The 21,854-nt window shown below is 37.8% G+C and overlaps 1 protein-coding gene across 1 annotated transcript in view; it reads left to right on the forward strand.

Moving 5' to 3' along the window:
- F13B (coagulation factor XIII B chain) overlaps positions 1-21,854 on the forward strand; it is a 221,022-nt gene that overhangs the window by 116,774 nt on the left and 82,394 nt on the right. The window contains 1 exon segment of the mRNA XM_024764048.1: positions 7,366-7,441. Within this exon segment, the coding sequence (XP_024619816.1) occupies positions 7,366-7,441 (76 nt within the window).

Consider the following 21,854-nt stretch of genomic DNA (forward strand, 5'->3'; position numbering starts at 1 on the left):
ATCACAAATGAATGAAAGAGGTAAAATATCCAATGTGTTCCATGAAAAGGAAGCATAAGACCTTCAGCAATCAATAATGTGAAGACCTTGCGGCTATCATGTCTTTGTTTCCTCCTCCATGAAAGAGAGTTCCTGTGGATGATCTCTAGGTGGCCTTTGGCTTTGACGCTGACATCTGGGGAGACTCTTCCTGAACTCTTTTCTGGTTTCAGTTTGGTTTTTGGTTTCAAATCAGGATGGTCTCCACACAGGAAACACTCCAGTTCCACTCACTAAGGGAGGGAGAAATTTAGGTCAGGAGACTGGTGTCTGGGCAACTGGATGTGATTCATAAATTTGCAGGAATTGCTTTTAATCTACTACTTTTTGTTTGGTCCTGAGACTCAGACCTGAATAATCAAGCAACTATATATTAACTTTACCCAGCAGACCTTGGAACACCTGTCTGTTTTCTGCTTTCCTCTCCAAGTATCCCTTCTGGGAAAAGCTGATTGGAAACACAGCAGGATAAAACTCATTTCTCCCCTTCTTTTGTTCCATCTGTCTGTCTTCTCATGTGGAAGAGCACTCGTTCCCTTCCCCATTACTTCTCAATGTTCAAGACTGAATTCTCCACCTCTGCTCTTGACCCCCTGCTTGCCCATCTTCCTCCAGATGTTGCTTGCACAGTAAGTCCTACTCTTTCCTATCTTTCCAGTATTTTAGATTTCTCCTACCACTGACTTTTTTTGCACAAGCAAAAAATATTGCCATGTCTTTTCCATTGAAAAATCTTTCATTCTCTCTGGCTGATGCTCTAACAGTCACTTTCCCTCCACCAGCAAACCTCCTTTGAAAAAGAAAATACCCTTCACCTACCCTCCTACTCCTATGGACTTTTTGAAGCACAGATGCAAGTTTCTAACTATAACTGCATTCGAAACTGGTTTTGTCAAGGTCTTTCATGATATACCAAGTAGTTTTACTACTCTCTGTAGCATTGGACACTATTGACTACCGTGTGTGTTCTCAAGGCTCACTCTTAGGTCATGTCTCAGACATTCCTCTCTCATCTACAACCACTTTGATATTTTCTCAGTATTCTTTTCTGGACACTTTTTCCCTCCCCTCAGGACTCTTTCTTTCCTAACTTCCTTCTTTTCACTGTAAGTCCACTTGCACAATTTCCACTGCTACCTTCATAACTCTCAGCTTTCCAGATGTAAACACCTTTTTTGAAATCTTTGTATCTGATTGCCTCCTAGAGGTTGTATCTATAATTATGGGACATCGTCCTTGTTCTTTATCTTCAATACAACCTACTCCCAACTGAACTCACAATGACTCCCTCTCCCTTGACAAACTTAGTCTGTTTTTATTCTGTTTATGTTGAAGAGCTGCCATCTACTCAAGACTGTTTTTAATATTTTCCACATAGATACTTGGAGATCTAATTAGTTAATTTTAACTGCAACTTAAAGATTGTCTGAATTCAAATCATATCTCTGTCACTTAATAGCTTTGTAACTTTAAGTTATTTAATTTCTTCACTCCTCAGTTTTTTTTTCATCTGAAAAATTAAACTTTTATAGTGGTATATGAGGTTTCTATTTCATATATCTTTACATAATGTATATATGCAGGTACATACACACGACACATGTATCTACAACATTGGTTATTACCAGACCTTTTAATTTTTGTCAGTCTTATGGCTATGAAACAGTATGAAATTGCTGTCTCAGTTTAAATGTCCAACCCCCGTTAGGTTTTGTGATGGAAAAATGAATATATATTAGCCAAATGCTCAGAAGAGTGACCAGCACATAGTAACACCTCAATAAATGTCACCTATTACTCTTGTTAGTACTATTATATAGTGTTCTATTATAACGATATAATATAAAAGTGCACCCATTTGTTTATTGGTGAATATAATGTTTCTAACATTTTGCTACTAAAAACCTTGCTCCAATGTTTTCCATTCTCTTTCCCAATAATTGGTATGAGAATGGGCACATGACCAATGCTGACCAAAGGAGCATGAACCTCTGGAAGTGGTTTCCTCACTCCTAAAAAGAAGTTATAGGAACATAGTGGTCTTCTTTTTCTTCTGGATGTTGTCTGCCTGGATGAGATCCATGGAATAGCTACAATGCTCTTGCTACCAAGAAAGAGGCCAGTCTGTGATATATTAAGAATGGCAGAAGAGAATTTGAGAGAACTGGGTTCTTGAAGACTGTTGAGCCATTATAAGCCTGGTTTGCATCCAAACCCTGGACTCAGGTGATAGAAAATGCTCATGTTAATTAAGCCAAATTGACATAAGATTTTTGTTGCTTACAGACTAAAGAATTCTAACTAAAGTCATCCCTCAGTATCCATAGGGGATTTGTTTCAGGAGCCCTGTGGATACCAAACCTGTGGATGCTCAAGTCCCTTATATAAAATGGTGCAGAATTTGCATATAACCTACACACATCCTCCTGTATACCTAAAATCATCTCTAGATTCCTTATAACACCTAACACGATGAAATGATGTATAAATAGCTATAAATACAATGTAAGTGCTATGTAAATAGTTGCCAGTGCATGGCAAATTCAAATTTTGCTTTTTGGAATTTTCTGGAATTTTTTTCCAAATATTTTCAATCTGCATGTGGATGTGGAACTCACATCTATGAAAGGTCACTGTATATACTCACCAAGGTAGTTTAAAAAAATTTAGACTACCACTAGCAGTGTGTGAGAATTTGTAGTTTTTCAATGACTTTATCAGCATTTGGTATTATGAGACCTTTTAGTTTCTGACAATTTTGGGGGTGTGAAATTGTAGCTGATGGGTGTTGCAGTATAAATCTCTGTGATTTGTATAATTCTCCAAACTTCAACTTATGTATATTTATTTATAATTGATATCTCATTTCTTTTTACTCTCTCATTACATTTGCTAGTATTTCCCAATGGAGTGTTGAGAAGAAGCAGTCATGGTAAAACTGGCTTAAACAAAACAGTTTCTTTCTTTCTTAGACCTTAAGTCTGGAAGCTGCAGTTTGGAGATGCCCTGGTGCTCCATGTTGTGAAGGACTCAGACTTTCCAGTTCCCCACTTCAACACCCTTGGTGCATAGCAGCCTTCATGGCAGTGGTGACAGGAAGGAGGAAGAGTAGAAAGAGAAAGGACAGGAGTCATGGGCCAGATACCTCTTAAGGAAGTCTCTTGGAAGCTACCACATAAAACTGAACTTATATCTCATTAGTCTAAACTTAGAGGTAAAATGTGGAGGGATAACTAAGGTAGGGAATGCTTCTAACATTTCACTGTCATTGAATTTGCCTGCTTTTTCATAGATATGAACCATCAGATTAGGAAACTTACCTCTATTATTACCCTACTCATTGTTTCTTTCATAAGTTGGTTTTGAGTTTTATTAAATGACTGCTGCATTGATTGATATAAATTTTTTCTTTACATTGTCAATGCATTCTATCAATGTATTTTCTAAATTTAAAGTATCTTAATATTCTCAAGATTTAAAACATATTTAGTCATGAGCTTGTTTTACCCATGTACACACATGTACAAACACACACAAGAGTGTAAATCAGCTTACTATTTCATATAGTATTTTTGCATCTATTTCATAAATGATAACCATTAATAATTTTCCCGGCTTTATTTATTAGCAGAATCATTATCAAGCTCATACTAGTTTCACAAACTTAGTTGAGGAACCTTATATTTTTTCTAAACTCTGGAAGAGTTTTATAAGAAAAGGGTAATCTTATTTCTTGATAACTTGGTAAAACACACCAGTTAAAACATCTGGGTTTTTTGCTTTTCTTGTATGTGTATTTTTCTGTAATGATTATATAGGTCTATTTAGATTAATTAATTAATATAGGTCTATTTAGATTTTTAAATTTACAATGAGTACATTTTTTTAACTTACATATTTCTAGATAATTAACATTTTGTGCTTTTAAATTCATTACCATTCATTATTCATTATGTGCATTAAATTCATTATCAATAGCTTCTCTTATTTTTAACATTTCAAAAATCCTCAATATTATCTATAGTTATGGTCTTCTTTTCAGTATCTAGTTATCTATCCATCCTTGTATTGCTTTTCTCTCTCCAATTTTTTCCTTGATCAACATTTTGTCTATGTTAATAGTATTTTTCTACAACTGAGTGTTTTTATTGCTCTCTCTTTTTTCTAGTTTGTTCCTCTACATTCATTTTTCCTATTTGTTATATTTTTCCTACTTTCTTCAGTTTTACTCAATTATTTTTCTAAGTCCTTGATTGTAATGCAGATCATTAATGTTTAATCTGTTAATTAATGTTTAAAATATGTTCAATTCCATATTAGTTAGGATATGCTATAAGCTAATATAATGAAAGAATCCAAAGTACATTTTCAGAAATATTTTGAATAGGCGTCCAGCTCTCTGGTGATAACTTAAAAGCTTTGGGACCTGAGATTCTTCCATTTTGCTTGTCTCCCAACCTGAGGGAACTGGCCTCATGTGTAAAGTAGATCACTCAATGGTACGGCAGCATTCCGGCCCCAAATCATAACTTCACTTCCATTCACTTATATTTCATTTTCCAAACTGAGATATTTCATTTTCCAAACTGAAGACAAAAGAACCATACTGTCATCTGCTCTGTTGGCTGGCTTGCATATGCTTCCCTTTGCCCCCCACCACATGCACACAAGTGCATCTATGTAATTTACAAAATGAAACAATTTGTCATAGCATATAGATCTTCACCTTCAGCTCTAGATTCAAATCCTGGCTCTAGCACTTCAAGCCATAGCATCCAGAAAGTCATTTAAATTTTCTGAAACTTGGTGCTCTCATTTGGAAAATGAGGGTAATAAAATATACCTTCTGAGATTGCTGAAAAGTTTCAAGTAAGTGAAGCACACAGTTCAGTGTCTGACACCAAGTAGCAGTCAGTAAAGCACACCTCTGCACACTTACAGGAAATGCCTCAGTAAACTTAGGATCATCAAATGCAGTTCCCAAGAAGTTCAGAAAAAAATGCTTTGTGATTTTCTTGTTATGTTCTTCTCTGGGGACAAAGAACATTGTTTTTTAAAGGTGACAATTCTCTAATCATAGTAAAGAGAGATAAATACTTTGTTTTTCTGCAGGGAGAAAAAGAGATGCAGTAAATGCTTAATGGGATTTTCTTCAATACCACAAAGTTGGTGGCTATAAATCTTGAACACAAGTTGAATTATCATTGACTTTATATTTCCTCAGGGTGCTTTTGACCACATCATTAAACTGTATCACCTTCATTGACCCAATTTTATCATGGAGTCCAAAGGAGTAAAGCAATACTTTACAAAATAAAATAAGATAAAATAAAATAAAATAAAAGATTTGTTCCATGAGGTCAATCAGATATCCTTGCTAATTCCTATAAATTGCTATTAATTCATTTGTGTTGCTTGGAAGAGTACACATAAAGCTAAATAAATTTTGGCTTTCTTTTATGACATATTATTTCCATAAAAGGAGGGAAGCTATAAAGAGGTGAGCTCAGTTTTTCTTAATATTTTATTTAATATTTATCAAGAGCAATAGCTAAGAATACAATGAGAGATGTTATTCTCCACAAACTCATTTAAATGCATTTTAAACATAAAAGTTCAACAATTCCAGTTATCAACTTTTGCCTCACGGATTGGTATACTTGAATCTTAGAATTCAAATGTCATCCCCCACCCACTACCTAAAACAAATGATTACAGCACAAAACAGTAATCAGCCAGGGTATGAATTTTTCCCCCTTGACTGAGTATGAAATGAGACCTGAGAAATGTATCTTTATACAGCCCAAAGAGCAAATAATATAATTTGTGTTATTACCATAAACCTCAAAAACCTCATCTAGAAAAAAAAGTCAGTTAATTCTAAAGTTAACAATATTACTGTAGGGGAGAGATGAGGATAGACTGTGGAGGAAAGAGAAACAGAACAGAGAGAGAGAGACAGACAGAAACAGCCATACAGAGAGGGGGTTGTGAAGCAACAGAGAGGCATTGTCCCCCTACATCTAAGTGAAGTCATCTGCTCACTGGGTTTGTGTCTCTAAGATATGAATTCCAGAATGGGAGACAGAGAAAGCATGAACAAATTAACTTCACAAAATATCCGGAAACTCGTCTTAGTCAAAATTTAACTCTTCTATCAAAACTTTTTTCTTCTTCTTAAGACTAGTGATACACAGCATTCGAAAAACCAAGGCATTTAATGTTTGCCTTCTTTTCCTTCCTTGATTTGCTTCTGGGGGAGGTGCTATTGGTCAGAGAAAGGAGCTCAAAGCCCCAAGAGGAGCAAGCAGGGTGGGCCCTACACAATGCCACACTCTAGATTATTAGTATCTTAAAATGCGGTTGGGTCTTTTTCCCAATCAAATGTATCTGACCTTTAAATTGGAAATACAGATTTATATAAGCAACATAGGTGCTCTATCTTTTTCTCTTACACTACTTTTCTACTCTCAGGCATCATTACTTGATTGCCCAAGCAAGCCAGTTTTTCCCAAACTAAAAGTTAACCTTTGTTGAATGCTCTCTTAACATAACATAAGTAGGGTATTATTGCAAATACAACTGATTGTTCCAGTAGTGATGGAGGTAGCATGAATTCAGAAAATAAAAGTATATTTTGTGGTAATATAGAAGAGGGAACACCCTGAAGGAGGCTGGTAACTTTCTTAATTTGCATTGCTCCTTTGTGCCGCTATTTGCAGCTGAATAAATAGTTTCTCTCTCCTAGCCATGATTTCCTTCTGTTCATCCCTGCAGCGGAGGCAGAGTCCTGTGTGCGACACTGCCATCTGTCACATGGCGGGATTGTAATCCCCACACATTTGGAATTAGCCACACCAAGTGTACGGAAAGGAGAACAATATCCTCCAAGCTCAGTTAAAATGTCATGGGAAACTGTGAAAAACACACACACATAGTGTTCTGTGTGTCCATTTTTCAGCGTTATGTATTTTTAGTTTTCTGCAGCCTGCAAGTCTTAATTCAAACCAAAGAAAAATATCAGTGGGCTGCATATGGTACACTCCTCAGCATCTTTCAACGTATTTGAAATAAACGACATCATCCTTACAGCATTTCCGGAATTAAGCTATAGCTGCTCACATATATAGTGCCTCCAAATCAGGGAATGTTAAGGTACTTGGAAGAACCATGGCAGGGTACTTTTCCTATCCTTCTGCAGGCTCTTTGTCAGTTTTTTGCGGGTCCTTCCTCATCTCCCACACCTTTAATTGATGGAGTGTCCCGAAGTCCTTACCTTGGACATCTTCTCTTTTATGGTCTTTCACATTTACATCCACTCCTTAGACTGGGGTCCCCAAACTCTGGGCCACAGACTGGTACCAGTCTGTGGCCTATAATGAACCAGTCCACACAGCAGGAGGTAAGTGGTTTCATCTGTATTTACAGCTGCTCCCCATCGCTCACGTTACCACTTGAGCTCCGCCTCCTGTCAGATCAGCGGCATTAGATTCTCATAGGAGCATGAACCCTACCGTGAACTGCATGTAAGGGATCTAGGTTGTGCACTCCTTGTGTGAATCTAATGCCTGATGATCTGAGGTGGAGCTGAGGGAGTGATGCTAGCACTGGGGAGCGGCTGTAAATACAGATTATCATCAGCAGAGAGGTTTGACTGCACAGAGACCATAATAAATCAGTTACTTGCAGACCCATATCAAAACGCTATCAATGCAGTGAGTGGCAAGTGACAATTAAGGAGTAATCTGAACATAAGCAACACACTTTTGGTATCACTGTCTCCCATCACCTCCAGATGGGACCATCTAGTTGCAGGAAAACACACCCAGGGCTCCCATTGATTCTGCATTATGGGGAGTTGTATAATTATTTCATTATATATTACAAGGTAATAATGATAGAAATAAAGTGTACAATAAGTGTAATGCGCTTGAATCATCCCCAAACCATCCCCCACTCCCACCCTTGGTCCCTGGAAAAATTGACTTCCATGAAACCAGTCCCCGGTGTGAAAAAGTTTGGGGACCACTGCCCTAGACAATCTCATCCAGACCCATGTCTTTAACTATCTTCTACTAACTGATGACTCCCAAATTCATCTCACTAGTGTGAACCTCTTCCTTGAAATTTAAATTGACGTAACCAGCCACCTACTTGACATCTCCCCTTGGATATGTAAGAAGCAGCTCAAACTTAAAATGTGAACTATGTCCAGCAACCAATTTCTAAACTTGCTTTCCCATCTGAGTTCATGGTAACTTCATTTTTCTAGATGTTCTACCCCAAACCTCATTAGATCCTTTCTTTTTCTTACAACCTATATCAAACCATCAGTAAATCTCATTGACTTACCTAAAAATATATCAAAAATGTATCCATGTCTACTCACAACTGTGCCATTTGGTCCCACTGATCTCTCTGCTTTGCCCCCAACCTGCCCAAGTCTGTTCCCATCACAGTAATCATTTAAAATGTAAGTTAAAACTTGTCACTCTGATGTTCAAAACCTTCCAGTCACTCCTCTGTCAAAGTAAAAGCTATAGTCCTAACCCCTCACGTTATTTTCTCTCACCTCATTGCCTTTCTGGCTCTTCCAGACTCACTGGCTCCCTGGTGTTCCTAAGAAATATTCCCCATGTTAAGACCTTTGCTGTTCCTTCTGCCTGGAATGCTCATACCTCAGGCATCTGGAAGCCAGTCCCCTTATTTCCTTCAAGCTTTCTCCCAAATGTCCTGTCAAAAGTCACTTTCCCAGTGAGGTATTTTCTTACCAAGCTATTTCAATTCTGCAAAGATTTCCCTCTCTCTCTCTTTCCCTCTCTATTGTTTATACCCAGCTCCTAAAATAGAACTAGAATAAAATGAAAGGGGGCAGAAAGAATGAAGAAATACAAAGAAAGGAAGAAACAGAGAGAAACAAACAAAGCATGAATTAAAATTTTTCCTTCAGTACTTGAAAAGTAGCCCACTCTGGAGAAATGACTTTTTTTTTTTTAAACATCTTTATTGGAGTATAATTGCTTTAAAATCATGTGTTAGTTTCTGTTTTATGACAAAGTGAATCAGTTATACGTATACATATATCCCCATATCTCTTCCCTCTTGTGTTGCCTCCCTCCCACACTCCCTATCCCACCCCTCTAGGTGGTCACAAAGCACAGAGCTGATATCCCTGTGCTATGTGGCTGCTTCCCACAAGCTATCTATTTTACATTGTAGTGTATATATGTCCATGCCACTCTCTCACTTTGTCCCAGCTTACCCTTCCCCCTCCCCATATCCTCACGTCTATTCTCTAGCAGGTCCGTGTCTTTATTCCCATCTTGCCCCTAGGTTTTACAGGACTTTTTTTTTTTTTTAGAGTCCATATATATGTGTTAGCACACTGTATTTGTTTTTTTCTTTCTGACTTACTTCACTCTGTATGACAGACTCTAGGTCCATCCACCTCACTACAAATAATTCAATTTTGTTTCTCTTTAAGGCTGAGTAATACTCCATTGTATATATGTGCCACATCTTCTTTACCCATTCATTGGTTGGTGGAAATTTAGGTTGCTTCCATGTCCTGGCTATTGTAAATAGAGCTGCAATGAACATTGTGGTACATGACTCTTTTTGAATTATGGTTTTCTCAGGGTATATGCCCAGTAGTGGGATTGCTGGGTCATATGGTAGTTCTATTTTTAGTTATTTAAGGAACCTCCATACTGTTCTCCATAGTGGCTGTATCAATTTACATTCCCACAAACAGTGCAAGAGTGTTCCCTTTTCTCCCCACCCTCTCCAGCATTTATTGTTTGTAGATTTTTGATGATGGCCATTCTGACCAGTGTGAGATGATATCACATTGTAGTTATTATTTTTTTTTTTACGGCATGTGGGATTCTCCCGGACTGGGGCACGAACCTGCGTCCCCTGCATCGGCAGGGGGACTCCCAACTACTGTGCCACCAGGGAAGCCCCACATTGCAGTTTTGATTTGCATTTCTCTAATGATTAATAATGTTGAGCATCCTTTCATGTGCTTGTTGGCCATCTGTGTGTCTTCTTTGGAGAAATGTCTATTTGGGTCTTCTGCCCATTTTTGGATTGGGTTGTTTGGTTTTTGATATTGAGGTGAATGAGCGGCTTGTAAATTTTGGAGATTAATCCTTTGTCAGTTGCTTCATTTGCAAATATTTTCTCTCAATTTGAGGGTTGTCTTTTTGTCTTATTTATGGTTTCCTTTGCTGTGCAAAAGCTTTAAGTTTCATTAGGTCTGATTTGTTTATTTTTGTTTTTATTTCCATTTCTCTAGGAGGTGGATCAAAAAGGATCTTGCTGTGATTTATGTCATAGAGTATTCTGCCTATGTTTTCCTCTAGGAATTTGATAGTTTCTGGCCTTATATTTAGGTATTTAATCCATTTTGAGTTCATTTTTGTGTATGGTGTTAGGGAATGTTCTAATTTCCTTCGTTTACATGTAGCTGTCCAGTTTTCCCAGCACCACTTATTGAAGAGGCTGCCTTTTCTCCACTGTATATTCTTGCTGCCTTTATCAAAGATAAGGTGGCAATATGTGAATGAGTTTATCTCTGGGCTTTCTATTCGGTTCCATTGATCTATATTTCTGTTTTTGTGCTTGTACCATGCTCTCTTGATCACTGTAGCTTTGTAGTATAGTTTGAACCCAGGGAACCTGATTCTCCCAGCTCTGTTTTTCTTTCTCAAGATTGCCTTTGCTATTTGGGGTCTTTTGTGTTTCCAAACAAATTGTGACATTTTTATTCTAGTTCTGTGAAAAATGCCAGTGGTAGTTTGGTAGGGATTACATTGAATCTGTAGACTGCTTTGGGTAGTAGAGTTATTTTCACAATGTTGATTCTTCCAATCCAAGAACATGGTTTATCTCTCCATCTGTTTGTGTCATCTTTAATTTCTTTCATCAGTGTCCTATAATTTTCTGCATATGTCTTTTGTCTCCTAGGTAGGTTTATTCCTAGAAATATTATTCTTTTCATTGCAATGGTAAATGGGAGTGTTATTTTTATTTCACTTTCAGATTTTTCGTCATTAGTGTATAGAAATGTAAGAGATTTCTGTGTAATAATTTTCTGTCCTGCTACTTTACTAAATTCATTGATTAGCTCTAGTAGTTTTCTGGTAGCATCTGTAGGATTCTCTATGTATAATATCATGTCATCTGCAAACAGTGACAGCTTTATTTCTCTTTTTCTGATTTGGATGCATTTTATTTCTTTTTCTTCTCTGATTGCTGTGGCTAACACTTCCAAAACTATGTTGAATAATAGTAGTGAGAGTGGGCAACCTTGTCTTGTTTCTGATCTTAGTGGAAATGGTTTCAGTTTTTCAACATTGAGGACGATATTGGCTGTGGGTTTTTCATATATGGCCTTTATTATGTTGAGGTAAGTTCCCTCTATGCCTACTTTCTGGAGGGTTTTTTATCATAAATTGGTGTTGAATTTTGTCGAAAGTTTTCTCTGCATCTATTGAGATGATCATATGGTTTTTCTCCTTCAATTTGTTAATATTGTGTATCACATTGATTGATTTGTGTTTTTCCTTGGATTTGTGTTGTATGGGACTCTCTGTGCTTCCTGGACTTGATTAACTACTTCCTTTCCCATATTCGGGAAATTTTCAACTACAGTCTCTTCAAATATTTTCTCATTCCTTTGTTTTTTCTATTCTTCTTCTAGGACCCCTATCATTTGAATGTTGGTGCATTTAATGCTGTCCTGGAGGTCTCTGAGACTGTCCTCAATTCTTTTAATTCTTTTTTCTTTATTCTTCTCTGCAGTAGTTATTTCCACTATTTTTTCTTTCAGGTCACTTATCCATTCCTCTGACTAGTTATTCTGCCATTGATCCCTTCTAGAGAATTTTTTATTTCATTTATTGTGTTGTTCATCAATGTTTGTTTGCTCTTTAGTTCTTCTCAGTCCTTTTTAAATGTTTCTTGTATTTTTTCCATTCTATTTGCAAGATTTTGGATCATCTTTACTATCATTATTCTGAATTCTTTTTCAGGAAGACTGCCTATTTCCTTTTCATTTGTTAGGTCTGGTGAGTTTTTACCTTGCTCCTTCATCTGCTGTGTGTTTCTGTGTCTTCTCATTTTGCCTGACTTACTGTGTTTGGGGTCTCCTTTTCACAGGCTGCAGGTTCGTAGTTCCCATTGTTTTTGGTGTCTTCCCCCAGTGGCTAAGGTTGGTTCAGTGGGTTGTGTAGGCTTCCTGGTGGAGGGGACTAGTGCCTGTGTTCTGGTGGATGAGGCTGGATCTTGTCTTTTTAGTGGGCAGGTCCACGTCTTGTGGTGTGTTTTGGGGTGTCTGTTGCCATATTATGATTTTAGGCAGCCTCTCTTTTAATGGCTGTGGTTGTGTTCCTGTCTTGCTAGTTGTTTTACATAGGGTGTCCAACACCGTATCTTGCTGGTCGTTGAGTGGAGCTGGGTCTTGGCATTGAGAGGGAGATCTCTGGGATATTTTCACTGTTTTATATTACATGATGCTGGGAGGTCTTTTGTGGACCAGTGTCCTGAACTTGGCTCTCCCACCTCAGAGGCACAGCCCTAACACCTGGCTGGAGTACCAAGAGCCAGTCATCCACCCAGCTCAGACTAAAAGGGAGAAAAAAAAGAAAGAAAGAAGGAAAGAAGAAGATAAAATATAATAAAATAGTTATTAAAATAAAAAAATAATTATTATTAAGAAAAAATTTTAAAGGTATTAAAAAAAAATGGAAAGAAAGAAATAAGAGAGCAACCAAAGCAAAAAACAAATCCACCAATGATAACAAGCACTAAAAACGAACTAAAAAAAAAAAGAAAACCTGACAGAGAGAACCCTAGGACAAATGGTAGAAGCAAAGCTACACAGACAAAATCACACTCAGAAGCATGCACATACACATTCATGAAAAGAGAAAAAGGGAAAATATATATATATATCGTCGCTCCCAAAGTCCACCTCCTCAATTTGGGACAATCCATTGTGTGTGTTCAGGTATTCCACAGGTGCAGGGTACATCAAGTTGATTGTGGAGATTTAATCTGCTGCTCCTGGGGCTACTGGGAGAGATTTCCCTTTCTCTTCTTTGTTTGCACAGCTCCTGGCGTTCAGCTTTGGATTTGGTCCTGCCTCTGCGTGTAGGTTGCTTGAGTGTGTTTCTTCCCCGTCCTGACAGGACGGGGTTAAAGGAGCAGCTGATTCAGGGGCTCTTGCTCACTCAGGCCGGGGGGGAGGGTGGGGTACGGAATGCGCTCGGAGCCTGCAGCGGCAGAGGCCGGCATGACATTGCATCAGCCTGAGGTGCGCCATGTATTCTCCAGGGGAAGTTGTTCCTGGATCACGGGACCCTGGCAGTGGCAGGCTGCACAGGCTCCCAGGTGGGGAGGTGTTGATAGTGACCTGTGCTTGCACACAGGCTTCTTGTTGGCTGCAGCAGCAGCCTTAGTGTCTTGTGTCCATCTCTGGGGTCCGCGCTGATAGCCGCGGCTTGCTCCCATCTCTGGAGCTCCTTTAAGCAGTGCTCTTAATCCCTTCTCCTCGCGCACCAGGAAACAAAGAGGCAAGAAAAAGTCTCTTGCCTCTTCGGCAGTTCCAGACTTTTTCCCGGACTCTCTCCCCACTAGCTGTGGCGCACTAGCCCCTTCAAGCTCTGTTCATACCGCCAACCCCAGTCCTCTCCCTCCAATCCGACCGAAGCCCAAGCTTCAGCTCCCAGCCCCCTCCCACCCCGGCGGGTGAGCAGACAAGCCTCTCGGGCTGGTGAGTGCTGGTCGGCACCGATCCTCTGTGCGGGAATCTCTCTGCTTTGCCCTCCACACCCCTGTTGCTGCATTCTCCTCCGTGGCTCCGAAGCTTCCCCCCTCTGCCCCCTGCAGTCTCCACCAGAGAAGGGCCTTCCTAGTGTGTGGAAATCTTTCCTCCTTCACACCTCCCTCCCACTGGTTCAGGTCCTGTCCCTATTCTTTGTCTCTGTTTATTCTTTTTTCTTTTGCCTTACCCAGGTAAGTGAGGAGATTCTTGCCTTTTGGGAGGTCTGAGGTCTTCTGCCAAGGTTCAGTACGTGTTCTGTAGGAGTTGTTCCACATGTAGATGTATTTCTGATGTATTAGTGGGGAGGAGGGTGATCTCCACGTCTTATGCTTCCACCATCCTGAAGCTCTTCTCTGGGAAATGACATTTTATTTTTAATTTGGGTGTAATTTTCTTCACTTTTGCTCTTTATGAGAATATGCATGCAGTTTTTAAATTACTCTATTAAATTTCGTTTTATTTGTTTCTCTACTTCCCTCCCTTTGTCTTTCTCTCATTTGTTTTTTATCTGCCTCTCCCCAGCATCTCTCAAAATATCCAGTGAAAGATTTTGGAGAATGAGGAGGGGAAGGGGAAGTACAACATGGAAAATGGAGCCAGAGGAATGAGATTAGAATGACGTAGTAAACACACACACACAGACTGATTGGTTTTTTCCACTAAGGGAAGCCTCACTGGCAGTAAACCATATAATAAGTCCCAAGTGTCATGTTGTTCTATTTCTAAATCTAGTATAAAGTTATGGTTTAAAAAAGTATATTTTTAATAATCCCTAATGTTGAAAGCACTGGAGTCATTTGTTGTGTGTTGAAATGGAAACCACAAACTGATAGAAAAAGCAAAGAACCAATTCTTAACACCACTGTGTCCATTCAGGGGGGCTCAAAGAATGACATGATAGATGAATTAAAAAAAGGAGTGTGGAATTTATAGTTATTAATGTGAATATTTAAAGTGTAGTCACCATTTGACAGCATAGAATATTGACGTAAAAGTGGAGTAATTCAACTTCTAACCCTTAATCCAGAAAATCAAGTTCTTTTTTTAAAATTTTCTTATATAAATTTTTAAAAATAGAAATATAATTGGCTTACAATATTAAAGGTGTTTCAGGTGTGCAACATAGTGATTCAATATTTTTATACATTACAAATGATCACCACTATGTCTAGTTACCATCTATCACTATATAGTTATTACAATGTTATGGACTGTTTTCCCCATGTTGTACATTACATCCCTATAACTTATTTATTGTATTTTATTTATTTATTTATTTACTTAACTTTATTGGAGTATGATTGCTTTTCAATGGTGTGTTAGTTTCTGCTGTATAACAAAGTGAATCAGCTATACATATACATATATCCCCATATCTCTTCCCTCTTGCATCTCCCTCCCTCCCACTCTCCCTATCCCACTCCTCTAGGTGGTCACAAAGCACTGAGCTGATCTCCCTGTGCTATGCGGCTGTTTCCCACTAGCTATCAGTTTTATATTTGGTAGTGTATATATGTCCATGCCACTCTCTCACTTTGTCCCAGTTTACCTTTTCCCCACTCCATGGTCCTCAAGTCCATTCTCTAGTAGGTGTGTGTCTTTCTTCCCATCCTGCCCCAAGGTTCTTCATGACCATTTTTTTTATTTTTTAGATTCCATATATATATGTGTTAGCATATGGTATTTGTTTTTCTCTTTCTGATTTACTTCACTCTGTATGACAGACTCTAGGTCCATCCACCTCACTACAAATAACTCAATTTCATCTCTTTTTATGGCTGATTAATATTGCATCGTATATATGTCCTGCATCTTCTTTATCCATTCATCTGTCAATGGACACTTAGGTTGCTTTCATGTCCTGGCTATTGTAAATAGAGCTGCAATGAACATTGTGGTACATGACTCTTTTTGAATTATGGTTTTCTCAGGGTATATGCCCAGTAGTGGGATTGCTGGGTCATATGGCAGTTCTATTTTTAGTTTCAGAAAACCAAGTTCTTTACTATTATCTCCCTTAGTCCTATGTTTTGAAGACTTATCTGGGTAAATTGCTCCAAATAAATACAAGCTCTTTCAAGTTTATAGAATAGGTAGTATAAAGTTAGTGAGTAAAAAAAAAAATTGTTAGAAAGAATATTCCTTTTTTTTCTTCAAAATGTGCAGTGCATATATTGCATTAACAATATATCTAACTATTGTTCATCAGTAAATTAGCTTACAAGGAACTATTATTTATCAGTGTGTGGCCATTAAACTCATACTATAGTATATAATTGCATAAAAGTTGTAGTAAATGCTCTAAAGTGTTCCTCTGTCAAGGTAAGTGTTCATCACAAATATGGACAAAATATGTTCTTGACTATTCCCAACTCTAATGGTTGGTTTATCCCAGAAATGTTTGCATTTTGCAGACTGGAGAAGTTAAAAGATACTGATTTCGAATAGTGTTTTTAATACATAAAATAATGCATAGCATTATATAGGAAATGCATTATATTGAAATAGTATCAAAATTTTAAGAAAATATTTGTGATAAATAATGTTTCTTTATTTAAACATCAAGTAAAAAACAGGATCTAGCACTTGGTCTTATAAACACCATAATTTCAAAATGATGATGATAATAAAATTTCTAGATACCTACAATACATGAAAATATGGCCTTATGAAAATACCTGTGATTTCTATTGGGGACAAAGTCATAGATATTGCTTACAATAATGTGGTTGGTTTCCTAAATTCATAAAAGAAGGAAATGCTGAAATTTGAATGACAGTTCAGTAAAAATAAAAATGTATTTTTTTCCCACTAAATTTACAACTCCCCTTGAATTCTAATATCTCTTTAGGGTGAGTGGTCCTGATGTAAGGGTGCCTGGTTTAGCACCACTCCTGTGTGGTTTTAGTGCATCAAAATAGGGTTTTTTGAGCCTGTCAAATCACACTTATATTTTTCTTTTCCTCCTTGAGAATTGATGTTTGGATTAAAAAATATATATCCCTTTTGTAAATATTAACTGTTATCTTTATCTGTGATAGATATTCACCTATCTCAGGGTAGCACATCCATAAATATACTCATGTTTCTTTCCGTATTTCCCCCCATATCCTCACTAAAAATGTTAGTCTCCTGTGCATCCTCCAAATTAGTTAGCAGGAAGCATTTGCTTAAATAAAATTCTCATTTGTGATGCTTAATCAAAAGTGGAATGTTTCCCCCCAGCTTTTTCCAACTTGACACAAGAAATAGCTTAAAGTATTTTCAATGAGACTCATTAGGTGGCTGCTGATTAGTTGCGGGCTGCTTGTTTGGGGTGATTGATGTTCACTTCTGGAGTGCCAGGAGAGGGAGCTTTGCCAAATTTAGAAATCGTCCCACCCTCATAAGGATCTGTAGTTTTGAACAGAAAAAAAAAAAAGTGAGTCTTTGGGTGTTTAAATGGGTTTGCTCTTGGCAAAATATATCTCAAAAGGCTTCCTGGAGATCCTATAATTCTTAAAAATTAAACATGATGACTTCAATATCTCAAATTGTATTAGAACTTTCAGAGTGTTTTTGCTTTCAATGAAAACTAATCTCTTGGCAAAATATGTATGAGCTTAAAGCAAACCTGGGATGTGTATTTGCTACGTTGAGATCTTCAGGACCCAACCCAGATTCTATGTCATTAACGCAGGGTTTATTTGGATCACAAAGAAATACCCCAGAATTAGAAAGCTAGTGTGTCTTCTTAATTTTACCTCTGATAGTCTGCAGGGCTTGTCACTTAATTATAAGGGTCTTATATTTCTTTGATTGTAAAATGCTCCTTGAAAGGTCTGATACTAACTCAATTTTCTTTAGGCAGCTCATTGAGAAATAAGAAGGGAGAGGATTTTCAGCACATACATCAGGGAAAGATGGAAGTTGAAATCGAATGAATACTCTACAACATTTAATTTTAAGTCATTCATGTCCTGAACACCAAGAGTATACAAAGTTCTAATTGGTACTTTGGGATATAAATTAAATATGTCACAGATATCTTTCCAATTTATTTATCTAGGATTGGGTCCATTTAAAATATTTAATGCTTATGGTCACCCTCATTCATTCAAAATATACTTACTGAGCACCTACAATGTCATGGCATTATGCCAGGTAAGCCAAACATAAAAATGGCTAAATCATGGGCCTTACTTGCTCTTTCTATTTTAAGGTAGTTCCCTTCCATCTCTAAATATTATATCCTTCTCCCTTGGAATCAGATAGGAACTACTGAAGAAAATTAAAGATACTCTTAGTATTTCTACATTGTTTATTTCATAAGCTAATATTAAAGAAGTAAGCTTAAGAAATTATTTCTCATTGTTATAGAATGTTATAGAATTTTTATAGAATAGAATCAGTATTGGTATAAGTCAGAGACTGAAAGAAAAAATATTTTATCTACTAGAACACTTTATACTAAAAAGTTCTTTCTCAGTGTGTTAGCATTTTTCCACCGCAGTCACTGGTAACTTCTACATTCTGAAGGAGGAAACTATCAAGCAGGAAAATGAGTCAAAATTTTAATAAATTCAGTTCTTATAAGGAGTTTGCCAATGAGGGCAAAAACCTTGGGAGGAATGCTGTACTATTGAGAGTTGGTATACTGCTGCTTTATTTAATCATGCTTCACTTTGAGTTATTTCTTATCAAGAGAGTTAATTAACAATTACAGTATTTAATTCAGCCTTAAAAAGAGTCATTAGCCCACTCATCCAAGAAAGACCGACACACTGTTCTTTACTGTGTATGAATTCTTGTTTATACCACACAATGATACTCTCCCTTCTCTAACAGGCTAAAACACTGTGAAAGGAATTATGGGTGAAAATGATTTTGGAAATGCTTAGAATGGATCCCAAACATATAGACCAAAAAAGAAAAATAAAAAAGGAAAGGGAGAAGCAGAAGACTAGGTCATGGGAAAGAAATGATGGAAATAAAATAGGAATACATGGAAGGCATGATAATTGGAGAAAAGTATTGCAAAAAACAAAAACCAAAACGAAAAACAACTACTATTAAAATTTTCAAAGTGTCTGGAATTAAGTAGTAAAACAAATGATGGAGCTTGAACAAAATTAATTTGGGCTCTGTTGACTCTTACAGACTTAAAGAAGTCTTATAGGACTGGAAGAAATTAAGGTGATCAAAGTTTAGGAGAAACAATTTTTTAGTGCCCTTTTATGAAAAAGTATTTGAGGAAACCATTTTTCTTAAACTAGATTAAAAAAAATATAGCAGTCGCAGTGCTTTGAGAATAAAAGACCATTAAGAGGGTGAGAAAGCAGTGGGGGGACAAAAGAACCTGTGTCTCAGTAGCTTTTGAAAGTTGAATTGTTTCAGGGAAACGAGTCTAAATGAAGTTCACTTCCAACTTCATTATGAAAAAAAGAGAGAGTAGGTATGGGTTTGAGGAGGCTCTGAAAATACTGTGTGCTTTAAAATGAATTCAGTTTCAGTTAACATTGGGCCACTATAAAAAAGTGATTAATTTGTTACTTGTGTAGGATCTTAATTTTTAAGTTAAAGGAATGCAAACTCCATTTATCAAATCATCGGCTGTGAAAGTATATATGTGACATGTTTTACATTGATACAACCTACATTTCACAGTTTTACTCCATTGTTTTCCTGCTCCTTGTTTACTTCTATTCCTTCCTATAATTTTTAGAACTAAAAAAAAGTCTCCTGTAAACACACACACACACACAGAGTTCTCTGTCAAAGGGTTTCTCAAGTACAAAGGGAAAGAAAATATGACAGAGAGCATATTAAACTTAACTTAGATCCATTAGAAAATTTCCATTAATTTTTCAGGGTCATTTCATCAGCTTTCCCACAAGCACTTCTGGGTGCTGGCCCTGTAGAGTGGCCATTATTTTGAGTGTATCAGTCTCCTACAATGTTTTGTTCTCCTTTTATGTATTATGTAATGAACATGAAATGGATTAAGTACACGGAACTTTATTAGCTGGGAGGGGGAATTTTAATTACTTCTCCCAGAAAAGAAATCCAACTGGGTGCATTTTCAGGGACAGTCACTGGTGTCCTAGTCTGGGATTCTATAAAGAAGTGACACAGATGATCCACAAGCCAGCTTTCTCAGAGCTCTGTCTCCCGGGGATCTGCTTGAGCCAGCAACTTGCCTTGCCCTCTTGGACAGTCCCATTTCTAAAGGAATGGCATCTAAACTAAGTCAAGTTGGTGTCCTGTCAATCTCAAGGATCGGGGAGGTTATTAGCATAGTTGCTGCTTTGGGTAAGGTTGCCAAGAATTTCGTGTGCTTACTTTTGATCATATCACATATATTAGGCTTAAATCCATGTTTTCTATGGATTTGAACATTAAGACCAAAGGCTTATTTAAGGGAGTGGGTTTCTGGCTAGAGAGTAATTTCTAGGCCAATTTACTCATTATCCAAGTACAGGGAAGTTAGAAGTTCATCTTGTTTGATGTGAACATTTTTACATCATCCCTGGAATGAGTCTTTTCACTTAGGCTCAACATTGGAGCTCAAACAAGCAACAACTGACGCAAATTCTAAACCAAGAATGTTCTTATGTGCAGTGGACAAGAAACATGAGAAGTTTACCCCACTCCTTGCTTGCTCAGTCTTCACTGAGGGAAACTTTCCTCTGACACAAAAAGCTGTCTGTTTCTCTTCAAAATCAATTTCCCTCAGTGTCTTTCCCACCCTCATATTTATAATTACATCTGGTTCATTAAGGCATGGAAATAAATAGAGGGTGTGTTGTTTTTCTCAGGAGGAAGGTGGCTCCGTGAGATGTGTAAACACTGTTCTCTCTTTGTTCCCACCCTTGCCTTGCGGTGAGGCTCTGATAGTTAACACCTCTTTTGTAGTACTCAGTTTCCCCACTCGTAATTTGGCCTCCATCCCTATAAATCGTAACTCCTAAGGTGAAACATAAAATAAGGTCTGTGGAGTTCTGGTCTATGAAGGAAAGCATTCTATAGAGGGATACATTCTATATAGCAGGGATGCAGGGCGAGCAGATATTTGAGAAGATGTCTATGTATTTTGTTAATTTCAAACGTGGTTTTCCAGTGGAATAAGGACACCCATAAGCTGTCTTGCAATCCAAGAACTGTTGGACAACAGTCACTCAACAATTCACACAAATATTAGGCCTATTATTTGATGATTGTGGGAGTGAATGGACGAATGGCCTCAGTCAAAGTCTGAGCTCAGGAGGAAGTTTGAGGTAGCCTGAGGACTTTCTCTGTCAACCCATCCTGAGATAGACGATCCAGAGAGAAACAGAGACTGAAGGAGACAAAGGCAGAAGAAGATGGAGAGATCCCCTCCCCTCAACTCTGGGCAGCTAGGAACTAGGTGTCACAAAATGTACATCATTCATACAGTTCTGAGCCCTTGTAGCTGTGAGGACAGATTTCAGCAATTTTCAGCTCTTAGCAACACACATCCTGGAGGAGGGCAGGCCTAAGGTAACATTAATTTTATTCCCACCTTAGCTGTCCTGTGACCCAGGCTGAACACGATCTAAGAAATGCGAGTTCATCACGTTTATAACACAGCTGTGCATAAAATGGGGCCAAGGCTTCACACATCCCAGTCCCAGCCTCTCTCTTTGGAGGTCTTTTCTCCTGTTCTCATATCTTCACCTTTGGTCCCACCCCCTACTCCCCTGAGCCATCTCAACAACAGCAGGACCACGTCTTCCCACACAGAAGACCTTTTGTCCAGTGGAAGAATGCTGCATATGCCATGACTTTGCTTTTTTGTTCAGAGATGTGGAGATATAAGGTGACATAGCTTTCTTGAATTGAATTGTACAAGAGGGTGGATACTTTCAGAGACATGTTACCCAAGACAGACTTTTTTTAATAGACAAGAGAGGAGGAGAGTATTTGGACTATGCTACAAAATGTATAGCATGACCTTGCTTGTGAGTAAAGGACAGTGGGCTCC

Source organism: Neophocaena asiaeorientalis, unplaced genomic scaffold, assembly GCF_003031525.2.
Source record: "Neophocaena asiaeorientalis asiaeorientalis breed wild unplaced genomic scaffold, Neophocaena_asiaeorientalis_V1.1 scaffold594, whole genome shotgun sequence".
Taxonomy (NCBI): Eukaryota; Metazoa; Chordata; class Mammalia; order Artiodactyla; family Phocoenidae; genus Neophocaena; species Neophocaena asiaeorientalis.